General features: G+C 37.2%; 1 protein-coding gene and 1 pseudogene across 1 annotated transcript; both read right to left on the bottom strand.

Annotated features, from left to right (window-relative positions):
• Positions 1-5,908: 5,908 nt before the first annotated feature.
• On the bottom strand, positions 5,909-6,840 carry LOC130877026 (olfactory receptor 4A8-like; annotated as a pseudogene).
• A 2,696-nt stretch (positions 6,841-9,536) lies between these two features.
• LOC130877907 (olfactory receptor 4A8-like) lies at positions 9,537-10,478 on the bottom strand. Its single transcript, XM_057775555.1, has one exon. The coding sequence runs from the start codon at positions 10,476-10,478 to the stop codon at positions 9,537-9,539; it is 942 nt and encodes a 313-aa protein (XP_057631538.1).
• Between the last annotated feature and the right edge of the window lie 4,930 nt (positions 10,479-15,408).

Below are 15,408 nucleotides of genomic sequence, written 5' to 3'. Positions count from 1 at the left end.
ACAGAATACAAGAGATAGAAGAAAGAATCTCAGATTCTGACGATACCATAGAGAAAATAAACACGCTGATCAAAGAAAACAGCAAGGTCAACAACCACTCATCACAAAACATTCAGGAAATATGGGACACAATAAAAAGACCAAACCTAAGAGTAATAGGAGTAGAAGAAGGGGAAGAAGCACAGCTCAACGGTCCAGAAAATATATTTAATAAAATTATAGAAGAAAACTTTCCCAACCTAAAGAAAGATATACCTATGAAGGTTCAAGAAACATACAGAACACCAAATAGGCTGGATCAAAAAAAACATCCTCTCGCCATATAATAATCAAAACACAAAGCATACAGAATAAAGAAAGAATATTAAGAGCTGCAAAGGAAAAAGGCCAAGTTACTTATAAAGGTAAACCTATCAGACTTACACCTGACTTCTCTATGGAAACCATGAAAGCCAGAAGGTCCTGGATAGATGTATTGCAGAAACTAAGAAACCGTGGATGCAAGCCCAGACTATTATACCCAGCCAAGCTTTTGTTCACTATAAATGGAGAAAACAAAATTTTCCAGGAAAAAACAAATTTAAACAATACGTAGCCACAAATCCAGCCTTACAGAAAGTAATAGAAGGAAATTCACTAACCAAGGAGTCCAACAATGACCACAATAACTCAGACATCTAGAGACCCTTCACCAGCGCAACTCAAAGAAGGGAAACACATAAACTCTACTACTAAAAAAGTAACTGGAGTTAACAACCACTGGTCATTAATATCACTTAATGTCAATGGACTCAACTCACCTATAAAAAGGCACAGGCTAAGAGATTGGATACGAAAATAGGACCCAGCATTCTGCTGTTTACAAGAAACACACCTCAACCATAAAGCCAGGCGCCTACTCAGAGTAAAGGGCTGGGATAAGGTTTATCAAGCAAATGGACCTAAGAAACAGCAGGTGTGGCCATACTAATTTCTAAGAAAGTTGACTTCAAACTTAAATCAATCAGAAGAGATGGAGAGGGACATTTTCTACTCATAACAGGAACAGTTCAGCAGGATGAAGTCTCAATCCTGAATATCTATGCCCCTAATATAAAAGGACCCACGTATGTAAAAGAAACATTGCTAAAACTCAAGCCAGACATCAAATGGCACACACTAATAGTAGGAGACTTTAACACTCCTCTCTCACCAATGGACAGGTCAATTAGACAGAAACCTAACAGAGAAATAAGAGAATTAATGGAGGTAATGAATCAAATGGACTTAACAGACATCTATAGAATATTCCACCCAAATAGGAGAGAATATACCTTCTTCTCTGCAGCTCATCGAACCTTCTCGAAAATTGACCACATACTCGGTAACAAAGCAAACATTCACAGTTACAAAAAAATATTAGTAACCACCTGTATCTTATCAGATCACCATGGATTAAAGCTAGAATTCAGCAACAATGCTACCCCCAGAAAGCCTACAAACTCATGGAAACTGAACAGTCAACTACTGAACCATACCTGGATTAAGGAAGAAATAAAGAAAGAAATTAAAGTCTTCCTTGAATTCAATGAAAATAAAGAAACAACATACTCAAACTTATGGGACACTATGAAAGCAGTCCTAAGAGGAAAGTTCATAGCACTAAGTGCCCACTTAAAGAAAACAGAGAAAGCACACATTGGAGATTTAACAGCCCACCTGAAAGCTCTAGAAAAAAAGAAGCAGACTCACCTAGGAGGAGTAGAAGACTGGAAATAATCAAACTGAGGGCTGAAATCAACAAAATAGAAACACAGAAAACAATTGAAAGAATCAATGAAACAAAAACCTGGTTCCTGGAGAAAATCAACAAGATTGATAAACCCCTATCCAAACTAATCAAACGGCAGAGAGAGAATTTGCAAATTAATAAGATCAGAAATGAAAAGGGGGACATAACCACAGACACAGAGGAAATTTAGAGAATCATTAGATCTTACTACAAAAGCCTGTATGCCACAAAACTGGAAAATGTAAAAGAAATGGACACTTTTTTAGATAAATACCATATACCAAAGTTAAACCAGGACCAGGTGAACAACCTAAATAGACCTGTTAGTCGCGAAGAATTAGAAGCTGTTATCAAAAACCTCCCTTCCAAAAGAAGTCCCGGACCAGATGGTTTCAATGTGGAATTCTACCAGAACTTCCAAGAAGACCTAATACCTATACTCCTTAATGTATTTCACAATATAGAAATAGAGGAGTCATTGCCAAATTCCTTTTATGAAGCTACAGTAACTCTGATACCAAAACCACACAAAGACTCAACCAAGAAAGAGAATTACAGGCCAATCTCACTCATGAACATCGACGCAAAAATCCTCGACAAAATACTGGCAAACCGAATCCAAGAACACATTAGAAAAATTATCCATTATGATCAAGTAGGCTTCATCCCAGAGATGCAGGGCTGGTTCAACATACGAAAATCTATCAATGTAATCCATCATATAAATAAACTGAAAGAAAAAAACCATATGATCGTTTCATTAGATGCTGAAAAAACATTTGACAAAATTCAACATCCCTTTATGATAAAAGTCTTGGAGAGATTAGGGATACAAGGATCATACCTAAATATAATTAAAGCTATTTACAGCAAGCCAACAGCTAACATCAAATTAAATGGAGAGAAACTTAAAGCCATCCCACTAAAATCAGGAACACGCCAAGGCTGTCCACTCTCTCCATACCTCTTCAATATAGTCCTTGAAGTTTTAGCAATAGCAATAAGACAACATAAGGGGATCAAGGGGATTCGTATTGGAAAGGAAGAAGTTAAACTTGCATTATTTGCAGATGATATGATAGTGTACATGAGCGACCCCAAAAACTCCTCCAAAGAACTCCTACAGCTGATAAACGCCTTTAGTAATGTGGCAGGATACAAGATCAACTCCAAAAAATCAGTCGCCCTCTTATACACAAAGGATCTGGAAGCAGAGAGAGAAATAAGAGAATCATCACCTTTCACGATAGCCACAAACAGCATAAAATATCTTGGGGTAACTCTAACCAAGGAAGTGAAAGATCTATTTGACAAAAACTTTAAGGCATTGAAGAAAGAAATTGAAGAGGATACCAGAAAATGGAAGGATCTCCCCTGCTCTTGGATTGGGAGAATCAACATAGTAAAAATGGCAATTCTACCAAGGGCAATTTATAGATTCAATGCAATCCCCATTAAAATCCCATCAAAATTCTTCACAGATCTTGAAAGAACAATAATCAACTTTATATGGAGAAACAAAAAACCCAGGATAGCCAAAACAATCTTATACAATAAAAGAACTTCTGAAGGCATTACCATCCCTGACTTCAAACTCTATTACAGAGCTACAGTAATGAAAACAGCGTGGTACTGGCATAAAAACAGAGAAGTCGACCAATGGAATCGTATAGAAGACCCGGATTTTAACCCACAAACCTATGAACACCTCATTTTCAATAAAGGAGCTAAAAGTATACAATGGAAGAAAGAAAGCATCTTCAACAATTGGTGCTGGCACAATTGGATGTCAACCTGTAGAAGAATGAAAATAGACCCATATCTATCACCATGCACAAAAATCAAGTCCAAATGGATCAAAGACCTCAATATCAGTCCGAACACACTGAACCTGATAGAAGAGAAAATGGGAAGTACCCTACAACACATGGGCACAGGAGATTGCTTCCTATGTATAACCCCAACAGCACAGACATTAAGGGCAACATTGAATAAATGGAACCTCCTGAAACTGAGAAGCTTCTGTAAAGCAAAGGACACTGTCACTAAGACAAAAAGGCAGCCTACTGACTGGGAGAAAATCTTCACCAACCCCACAACAGACAAAGGTCTGATCTCCAAAATATATAAAGAACTCAAGAAACTAGACATTAAAATGCTAAATAACCCAATTAAAAAATGGGGCACTGAACTGAACAGAGAATTCTCAACAGAAGAAGTTCAAATGGCCAAAAGACACTTAAGGTCATGCTCAACCTCCTTAGCGATCAGAGAAATGCAAATCAAAACAACTTTGAGATATCATCTTACACCTGTCAGAATGGCTAAAATCAAAAACACCAAGGACAGCCTTTGCTGGAGAGGTTGTGGAGAAAGGGGTACCCTCATCCATTGCTGGTGGGAATGCAAACTCGTGCAACCACTTTGGAAATCAGTGTGGCGGTTTCTCAGGAAATTTGGGATCAACCTACCCCTGGACCCAGCAATACCACTCTTGGGAATATAGCCAAGAGATGCCCTATCATATGACAAAAGCATTTGTTCAACTATGTTAATAGCAGCATTATTTGTAATAGCCAGAACCTGGAAGCAACCTAGATGTCCTTCAATGGAAGAATGGATGAAGAAAGTGTGGGATATATATACATTAGAGTACTACTCTGGTAAAAAACAATGACTTCTCGAATTTTGCATGCAAATGGATGGAAATAGAAAATACTATCCTGAGTGAGGTAACCCAGACCCAAAAAGAAGATCATGGGATGTACTCACTCATAATTGGTTTCTAGCCGTGGATAAGGGCCACTGAGTCTATAATTTGTGATCCTAAAGAAGCTAAATAAGAGGGTGAGCCCAAGGAAATACATATAGTTATCCTCCTGGCTATGGGAAGTAGACAAGATTGCCGGGCAAAAAATTGGAATCTTGGGGGTTGGGTGGGATGGGGGTAAGGGGAGATGGGGAGAGAAAAGTGTGAAGGAGAGGATGGGGGGAACTTGGGGAAACGGGATGATTGGGGATAAAGGAAGGTTAGATAGGTGAGCTGGGAAGCACATATCTTAGTTAAGGGAGCCACCTAAGGGTTGGCAAGAGACTTGAATCTGGAGTGGCTACCAGGTGCCAGGGCAATGTCCCCAGTTATTTCCTTGGGCAGCTGAGGAGAGGGAACCTGAAATGACCCTATCCTATAACCATACTGATGAATATCTTTTTTTTTTTTTTTTTTTTTTTTTTTTTTTTTTTTTTTTTGGTTTTTCGAGACAGGGTTTCTCTGTGGCTTTGGAGCCTGTCCTGGAACTAGCTCTTGTAGACCAGGCTGGTCTCGAACTCACAGAGATCTTGCGTATCACCATAGAACCTTCATCTAGCGATGGATGGAGATAGAGACAGAGACCCACACTGGAGCACCGGACTGAGCTCCCAAGGTCCTAACGAGGAGCAGAAGGAGGGAGAACATGACCCTGACAAGGAAGGCAGGACCACGAGGGGTGCACCCAACCACTGAGACAGTGGGGCCCATCTATTGGGAGCTCACCAAGGCCAGCTGGACTGTGACTGAAAAAGCATGGGATAAAAACGGACTCTCTGAACATGGCGGACAATGAGGGCTGATGAGAAGCCAAGGACAATGGCACTGGGTTTTGATCCTACTTCATGTTCTGGTTTTGTGGGAGCCTAACCAGTTTGGATGCTCACCTTCCTAGACCTGGATGGAGGGGGGGAGGACCTTGGACTTTCCACAGGGCAGGGAACCCTGACTGCTCTTCAGACTGGAGAGGGAGGGGGAGATGAGTGGGGGGAGGGAGAGAGGAGGGGGAGGAGGGGGAGGGAAATGGGAGGCTGGGAGGAGGCGGAAATTTTTTTTCAATAAAAAAAAAGAACACTAGAATCACAGTGAACGTCATTTTTATACTCACTGCATTGTCAAAAATATCAACCTTCTCACAATGCCAAGTGTTGGTACAAAAGCAGAACACTGAAACTCATACTGTTAAAACTAATTGCTAATTTTTTTCTTTCCCATTAGTATGTTCAGTGAGGAAAAATTCTTATTATATCTTTAGTTACCATTTTACTCCAAAACATTATCATACAATTTTTAATCTCAAGTTTCTCAGGGCGTAACATAACATAAATTCAACATGGGATTGAAAATTGTGAAAAAAATACAGCGATGTATTTATCAATAGATACAAGTCTAACATACATGAAAATGCAGGGAATGAAGAGGACAATCCCTATGATGATCTTCAGGTGGACAGGGCTTTGTGCCTCCCTTCCTGACTGTAATTCTTAAGAGAGTTTAGAATAATTCCATAGGAGACAAGGAAAAAGGTAAAGACCACTACAGGCATTGCTCCATTATTGGCAACTAAAGTAAAGCCAAGGAAGTAGGTGTCCGTGCCTGCAAGTCCCAATAAATGGGTACATGTCGCAGGCAAAATAGTCAATAACATCAGGTCCACAGTAAGGAAGTATATACACTGAGATGACTTGAAGCAGAACATGAGAAAATCCTCCAGCCCAGGATGCCAACAGCAAGAGAATACAAACCTGACAATTTATGATGGTCAAATAGTACAGTGGGTTACAGATTGTAACATAGCGATCATAGGCCATCATCATCAAAATGATGATCTCGGCACCACCAAATAAGTACTACACAAAACGCTGAACTAGACAAGCTGTGAAGGAGATGATTTATTATTTTTTTTATCACAAACCAATCTGTAAGGCAAGATGGCAGTGGAACAAGCAGTATCCATGAGGGACAGATAGGCAAGGAATAAGAACATTGGGGAATCCAAAGAGGGGCTGGCAGTCACTATTGCCACAATGAGAAGGTTTCCTACCATTGTCTCAAAGCAGATGAGTAAAACCATTACAAACAATGCTTTTGACCATCAGGTGAGATCCAGCTTGATAAACTCTGCAACATTCTTTTTTTTCCCCATTTACTTTCCTATCAGGCTTGTTTCAGGGATACCATAGCAGAGAACAGGAACTGACATTAATTGTGACCAAAACTCACATTTCCATTCTGCCAGAAAACCTGTTTTCATCAACATCTTCTACAGTGGTGAACCTCGGTGGTTCCTCTTGAGGGGATTTCTATTGAGTTCCTCTTGGGGGATTTCTCCATAGTTCAGCTCTGGTAATTTTGTAGATACTAGCATTTCTCTCAGAATCTCAGATTATTTATCTACAGAGGAGCAGACAAAGATCTCTTTCTCATCTGTACACTTAAAACTGATCATTTAAGATATACTACATCAGAAAATAAAGGAGAAGCATTAACTCTATTTCAAAATCCTGCAAAGAAATGATGTCAATAAACTGTAAAACTACCTACTAGAATACATAAAATGTTGACTGACCTTAGAGTACCCTCTCAAAAATTTAAGTTGTAACTATTATACATTTCAAATGCTATAGATTTCAAAAGGCTTTTATTCTTTCACTATCTTTTTTCAATCTCAAAGACTTTCTTTGAACTGTATCAAGTTGTTCTAGCATTATTTTTATAGTATCATCTGTAGCAATTACTTTATTTGATTTAGATTGTCAGGGTTCTCAAGAGCTAAATTTCTGTTCATTTCATTGCTGGCTGTCACATTTAGTAAACATTTAAATGGACCATAATTATCCCACATCCTTTTATCTGAAATGAACTAACCCACAGATGTCACTGACTACTGCACCACTAGTGAAGCTTTCATTTTCAGAACTCTTATGATAAACCAGGTGATAAAACAGGAGAAATAGAAACTGGAAGAGGGATAGAGATGCTTCCTAGGTCCTGAAGAACTCAAATAGAAATTCAATGATCAGATCTCTAAACACAGCATACTCAAAGAAAAACTTCTTAACTAGCATGGGAAGATATGGCTGTGGATAAAGATGCTATGAACATGACTCAATTTATATATTGTAAGTTAAAGAAATTAGACTACATGATTTAAGAGATTCTCTAGCCTTGTAGTCTACAGCACAATTAGTTCAAAATTATCTTTTATCCTGATGCTATCAAAGTTTTCTTGCATAATAAATCTTTAAGCTTATGTTTACTTCTTTATAATGATATAAAAATGGGTTATGATCACGACACTAAATAATGACTCTGATTTTTATTCATAATGTATCATCAAGTAACCTCAGACACACTTGAAAAGAGAGAGTAGCAAGTGGCAAAATCTTTTTATATTAGTTTCTTTAAGAGATATAAGTGTATCCAAGTAAACATATAAGATAAAGAAACCCTTAAATATAACATCAACACTTATTGTAAAAAACAGTTGGATTGTCTCATTTTCAAGGAAAGTATCTTTAGAAAAAAAGCAAAGAATCTGTGTTTATTAACTATGTAACCAAAAAATAGAATGAAGGGGTACTATTTTGCCCAACATAATTATTTATTGATGCAAGATTGGTGATCTCTAAATTACCTATGTGGCTTTTCCTGTTTCCAGGTCACTGAAGTGAAGCACCCCATAGAGGCCTTGTTTCAAGGAGCTATGATAGACTTGACATCTGGAGCACGGATTCTAATTGTTCTTAATAAAATCTCGGAATCAGATGTTAGGGGGTAAAAGTTGAGAGATCAGAAAAGCAGTGCAGCCAGCCACTAGAAAGATATTTTACCGCTACTGAATCAATAGACCCAATGGGTAATCCTGTCCTCAAATTGCCTCCTCAGACTGCATCCTCTTACTAACTGCAAGACTCCATCCTCTCTTGTCTCCTCCCAACTCACATTCCTTTCTCTGCTTAGCCATATCCCTTCCTGTTTCCACTTCCTTAGTTCTGGGATAAAATGCTTGTGACCTTTATATACTGGGATTAAAGGTATGGGCCAACACCACTTGACACTGTTTCTCTTTTATATCAGGGTAGCCTTGAATTTACAGAAATCTGTCTGCCTCTAAAGGAGTGTGCCACTACTGCCTGACCTCTAATGGCTCAGCTCTGCACTCTGATCTTCAGGCAAGCTTTATTTGTTAAAGTGTAAACAAAATATAACTACAGACATATCTCATAAATATAGTAGTACCTAACAATACACAGGTAAAGATTTAAATTTTGAAACACTGATGATGAAGAATTTCAGTGAATAAAGGAAATATTCTATTTTAAAGACCTTGGCGTAGAATATCACCAAGGCCTCTTTCTTCCTGCTTAGAAATATGTCCTTGAATGTAGAAGGTCCAGGAAAACCGAAATATTCCACAAATTTTGTGATCAAAGAAAAACACTACAAGAAAACAAATCAAGGATGAAATGGCAAATGAAAGCAAACACAAACTTGACAGTCTTTGAGTTTTCAAAGGTCTTTAGATAATTTAATTAGGAAAATAGTTTTTCGTTTATCCTAGTAGTGTAGCCACACCTATCTTAGTAGATAAGCTAGTTGGAATATTTGGAACAAATTCAAATAAAACAATGTCTCTTGAATAGGCTTCTTCACTTCCGTAGTCCCTGGGGGTAAGAGCCTCAGATCGTGCCAACAATGAGTAGCTGTGTGAATGTTCAAGATATAAACACATACTTCTAGAATTCATTCATGATTGCTGCTGGTCCTTGGACTTCCCACAGGGCAGGGAACCCTGATTGCTCTTTGGGCTGACGAAGGAGGGGGACTTGATTGGGGGACGGGGAGGGAAATGGGAGGCGGTGGCGGGGAAGAGGCAGAAATCTTTAAGAAATAAATAAATTAATTATTTAAAAAACCAAACAAACAAAAAAATTAAAAAAAGAAATATAAGCATCAAGAAGAAAGTCTTATTCTAATGGTACTTAATACATTTTGCAGAAGTTTTTCCATGGAATTTTTCATCTCTGAGTTTCTCAGAGTATATATTAAAGGATTCAACATGGGAGTGATAACTGTACAAAAGACCGTGATAGCCTTGTCAACAGGAAAGCTAGAAACAGGTCTAACATACATGAAAATGCAGGGAACAAAATAGAGGAAAACCACAGTGATATGGGAGCTGCAGGTGAACAGGGCTTTACGCCTCCCTTCTTGACTGTGAGTCTTGAGAGATCTTAGGATGATTCCATAGGAGAGTAGGAGGAGGATGAATATCACTATACACATGGCCCCATTATTGCCAATGACAGATAGGCCAATGAAGTAGGTATCAGTACATGCAAGTAGCAACAGTGGGTATATGTCACAGCCAAAGTGGTCAATGATATTGGGACCACAGAAAGGAAGTTTATACACAGTGAGTACTTGAATCAGAGCATGTACAAACCCTCCTGCCCAGGCCATCACTAAGAAAAGGATACATACCCGTCGATTCATGACAATCAAATAGTGCAGGGGCTTACAGATAGCCATATAGCGATCATAAGCCATTGCCACTAGAATGACAATATCAACACCACCAAATAAATGCTCTATAAAGAGCTGGCTTATGCATGCTGTGAAGGAGATGGTCTTCATATCACGGAGCAAATCTACAATCAACTTGGGTGTGATGGCAGTGGAATAAACAGCATCCATGAATGAAAGAGAGGCCAGGAAGAAGTACATTGGGGAGTACAAGTAGGGACTGACAATCACTGTCACCACAATGAGCAGGTTTCCCACCATCGTCACAATGTAGATGAGTAAAAATATAACAAATAATGCTTTTTGCCCTGCAGGATCCTGAGTGAAGCCCAGCAGGATGAATTCGGTGACACTGTTGTTCTGGCCCATTTATTCTTCTATCACGTTTGTTCCGGAGAAGGAGCCCATGAGAACAGGGTCTACCAGAAACTGTGAACAGGACTATGAATGCATTCTGTTATAATACAGTAGTGAACCGGTAGTAGGATTTAACAAATATCTATTGAGCTTCCCCCTGAAACAAGTTCCATCACTTTCTCTCAATAAATCTCTGAGTCCTAGGTTTGTCTCAATATTAGTGAATCTCTATTCTCAAATGCATACAGAGGTATCTCTGTCCCCAGTACTCTTAAATGTGATTATTTAAAGCACATAACATCTTGGCATTGATAGCAGCAAACAGTAAAGCTCTCTCCTTTAAGAAACTTGAGAAATGATTGTGTCATTAAACTAAAATATATCTACTAGTAATAAAGAGCAAGGTTGAGCTGCTGATACCTGTGGAGAATATTTTAAAATATGAGCTTGTGTAATGCCCACAGTAACATTGGTCTTCAAAGATTCATACCAGTAGATATAGAAACTACACCTCACAAGATAATTTTGGTCACCATACACAACTCATTCAATCTAGAAATTAAGTAGATTTTGAACTACACCAAACACCTCAAATATTATTGAGCATATCATTACCAGTAACAATTAATTCATCTGACTCTGACATATTTTAGTAGTTACAGTTCTGTGTGATGCTTTTTATAATAATCAGTGACACAATTATTTTACTTTACCTCAACTAACCATTGCTCTTACCAGGTCCTGCAACAGCAGACCGTTTACTTTTCCCAGAACTCTCAGGAAGAACTAGGCAGAGATATAGAGGGAAATAGAAACAGAAAGGAGAGAGTGAATACTAAATGGGGCATAGTGTTTATCTTAATACATCCTAGGTACTGAGGGTCCTCACATAGAAAATCAATGCCTAGATCTTCAAAAGCAGAACACTCAAAGAAAATGTGTAGACATAATGCAAAGGTGTCGGTTGGGTCCATTTTCTAAACATAATTACCGGCATGTCTCTGTTTGCATCCTGAAAAACAAGGAGACTGGACAATGTTTCAGACCTCCCGGCCTCTAAGTAATGTCTCTTCCGAGCTTTTCTTTCCTCTGCTACTGCCGCACTTTCCCTGTTCACATTTGCACGATATTTCCAAGTTTACCACTGCTTCCTGAATGACATTAAATGGAGAATAAAATTTAATAACTACTGTGACAGAATAATATCTTTCATTTTATTATACATTGTCCATCAAGAAAGAATCTGAGAAATACTTGGAAAGAAACAGAGCGCTGAGGAAAGTCGTGGACTCCGAAGCCACACCTGATTACAGCATGAGATTCACTCAGTTTGTATCATCCTGATCCTGACCATCTTAGTAAATCTCCCTCTGCCTCTGTTTCAACATTTGTACCACAGGGACTTCTATAATATCCATCTCCTAGAGTGCCTGTTGGTGTTCTTATGAAATGCCTAAACACTGCCCAGCATATCAGGCATCTCAGTGGTGGCTGTGATCACTATTCTCTGATGATTCACTGTTAGCATCAGCTGAGAATAAATCATGAGAATTTTTGTCCGCACTACAGGAATGTAGAATGGGTTAGAAAAAAAAAAACAGCATGAATCATTTTCTGGACTTGGATTAAAATCATACATTTTAGGAATAATTTGTTTTAGTATATGTACTAATATTATCAATATTTACCTGTGAAGAAATATAATTGAACTAATAGCAATCAGGAAAATTTCATATCCAAAAACTTGGTACCAGAGGACACGTGCAGAGTCAGAGCAGATGTAAGAGCAGTTGGGATGGATCTTATACATGCCTCCTTTACATATATGTTACCACCTGAATCAGAACATCTGTTCTTGTCCATCCTGAAGTTCCCAACTGCCATAGGCATGCCTGTCACAGAACACAGGGTTATCACATAACTTATGTTCAATTCTGTCTTCTACATTGTACTTCTACACATTTAGCTGCTTCGGTATTGATTAGCATTGGTTTTCACCAAACCAAACCTTCTAGTCATATATAATTATTATGTAATAGAGAAACACAGAGTACATAGGCTACATAATGCTAGACGTATGCATAATGTACATTATCAAAGTATCAACTCTATAAACATTGGAGAATAGTATGACTGCTTTCATTTTGTTTCTCTGGTTTTTTTTGAGGGGGTTCAAGACAGGGTTTCTCTGTAGCTTTGGAGCCTGCCCTGGAACAATCTCTTGTAGACCAGGCTGGCCTAGAACTCACAGAGATCTACTTGCTTCTGCCTCCTGAGTGCTGGGATTAAAAGTGTGCACTACTACCACCTGACTGTTTACACACTTCTTGAAAAAATATTATCCATTATTAAGAATATTTCTTTTTTGAAATATAGTCTTATATTTTAAAAAATGCTTTGCATAGCACTGAAATTTTATCACCAATAAAGAAGAGTGAAATATATCACTTGACAAAACACAGATACAAGTGAAAAAATATTAGCTGGTTTAAATCGGAATCAGAAGGAATGCTATTACATTTTCTCTCATTTGCCAGTTTTAGACATTTAGGAGATATATAAAATTATATACTCACAGAAAACATAAGAGTGGAAGGGAAAATATGCAGGGAAACGATTCAGTTTTTTAATACCATGTACAGTAGTACACAATACCAAACTAACAAAAGTCAGTGTTAAAATGTGAGGCATTCCTATGTGCATATATATATATATATGTATGTTAACATAATATATTAACATATTCCTTGGGGATTTTAAGATGCACACATGAAATACAACATCAAGAAACTGAAATATAATAAATTTTGATGTTGTACAGGTTAAGCACTTGTGAGGATACAGAATTTTTAATTTTCTGTTTAAAATATCTTAACTGATTATGCATTCTTTTAAAAAACAGCACACAAAACACAGCATCCATAAATAAAAATAATAAAGCACTGCTGTTCATAATATGTACATATTTCACTTGCTATTTGACCAGATGAAGGATAGTTGTACAATCTCCCTACAAAAATAGTAGTCTGCTACACAGATAGCAAATATGTTTGTATTTTATGATTAATGTTTGATTAGCATTTTAATTTTCCAATTTAGATACTTCCTGTGAGATCACAGGACTTAAAATATCAGCTACATTTCAGTGTACCACAGTAATCTTTTGCTTGCATTCCTTGTTTGTGGTCTCTTATCCTCACAATGTGGTTTATCCTGATGCTATCAAAGTTTAATTGCATAATCAATCTTTAAGCTTATATTTACTTCTTTAACAATAATAATCAGGAATAAATGGGATGTGAACACAACCCTATACAATGATTCTGGCTTTTATTAATAGTGTACAACCAAATAATCTCAAACACACTTTAAGAGAGAGTAACACAGTGGAGAGTTCTGTGGATTCTGGGCCATGTGCTTGTGCTACAAGTGGCAGGGTCATCTACTTACGATCTATATTATCTGACTACGGGGATCTGCAATGTCTCTGTCCTTCAGTGCTTTGTTTACTTTTGAGTTTTCTTCAAGCTCCTCTCACTACTCGTGACCTCTAAATGAATTTCAGTTGTTAGAGGAGCTGTCATTTGCGTCACTTTTAGTGCATAGGTAAAAAGTATTTTAGGAATTTTTTATTCTATTACATTTAAGTGCTCACAATCATTGCCTGTAAAGAATTATGTTTCGACTGGAAACAAGCAAGGGGAAATTCATCTACATTTCTGCCGTTACCTGATATACAAGATCTACAGCTGCCAGTGGTGAAGCTTCAGACTGATGAAGGCACACGCAATCGATCGAGCGTAAGTGTAAGAAAACATCCGGTTCTGCCACTTTCACACCTTATTTTCTGTGTGTTTTAGCACCTTTAAAACTTTAATCAGCATTGGGTTCCACCGGAACAAATTTCCTAGAAACCAACGGAGTTATTACAAAACAAAGTGAGAACAGAGTCCTTCAGCCATATCATACATAAACCATGTAAACTAGACCCAGATTACTACATATCTGATTCCATAAAAATTGGAGACTATGAATGCTTTAAATTCAAATTACTTTTAATTACTTTCAAAAAATAATTAAGCCAGGCATTAATTGCTTTTATGAAAGATAGTTTTATTATTCTTTTCAACCATAAAGCAGAATGACTCTATAACACTTAAGGGAATACAAATGCAACTAGATATGATTATATTAAGGAAATTAAGTCCATCTTTGAAATACTAATATTGCATGGTCTTTTATTTGTTGATCCCAAATTTTCAAAGATGTGTCAAATTGTATATGTACAGAATATATAGGGTATAAGTGAGATATATCTGAATAAACAATATAAGTGAGAGGCAGCGGGGTGAAAGTAACACAAGTAGATGCTTATGAAGGGAATAGGCTCAATGTGCATTATATACTTACGAGAAAATGAACTTATGAAAGTCAGCACAATAAAATTTAACACTTTTAATTTTTTAAGTAAAATACTTTACAAAGCCAACATAATAAATCTAAGTGAATGAGGTATTTCCCTATGGATCATTTTTTACATATATGCTACCATACTGAATAATTTTAGCTACATTCAGAAGCACACATCCAAGTGACTGATGGATGTGTGCTTTTTGTGTAGCTAAAAGAGAAAGATTAGAGAATAGCTACTTGATTGACATTTGTTTCCCCATATACTAACCACATGCAATAATATGCTAGTCTAAATATCTTAATTTAAATGTATCTAAAAATAGCTACACATCTTTGTTAATACATTCCACATAACAGATGGAATAAAATAAAAGAATAAATCCATTTCTGTTTTTTAAAACGTAAAATGTATTTCACTTGTTATTTTGTAAAACAGAAAATAAATCAAATCAGTCTATGAAAATACTTTGTAAATTCTGTTTTTGTCCATGTGGTTTTGTGTAATTTTGTTTAATATTCCCAATTTATG

The sequence above is a fragment of the Chionomys nivalis genome, chromosome 7 (genome assembly GCF_950005125.1).
Source record: "Chionomys nivalis chromosome 7, mChiNiv1.1, whole genome shotgun sequence".
In the NCBI taxonomy this organism is placed as follows: domain Eukaryota; kingdom Metazoa; phylum Chordata; class Mammalia; order Rodentia; family Cricetidae; genus Chionomys; species Chionomys nivalis.
Note: the sequence above shows the minus strand (reverse complement) of the source record. Positions and strands in the feature narration are given on the sequence as shown.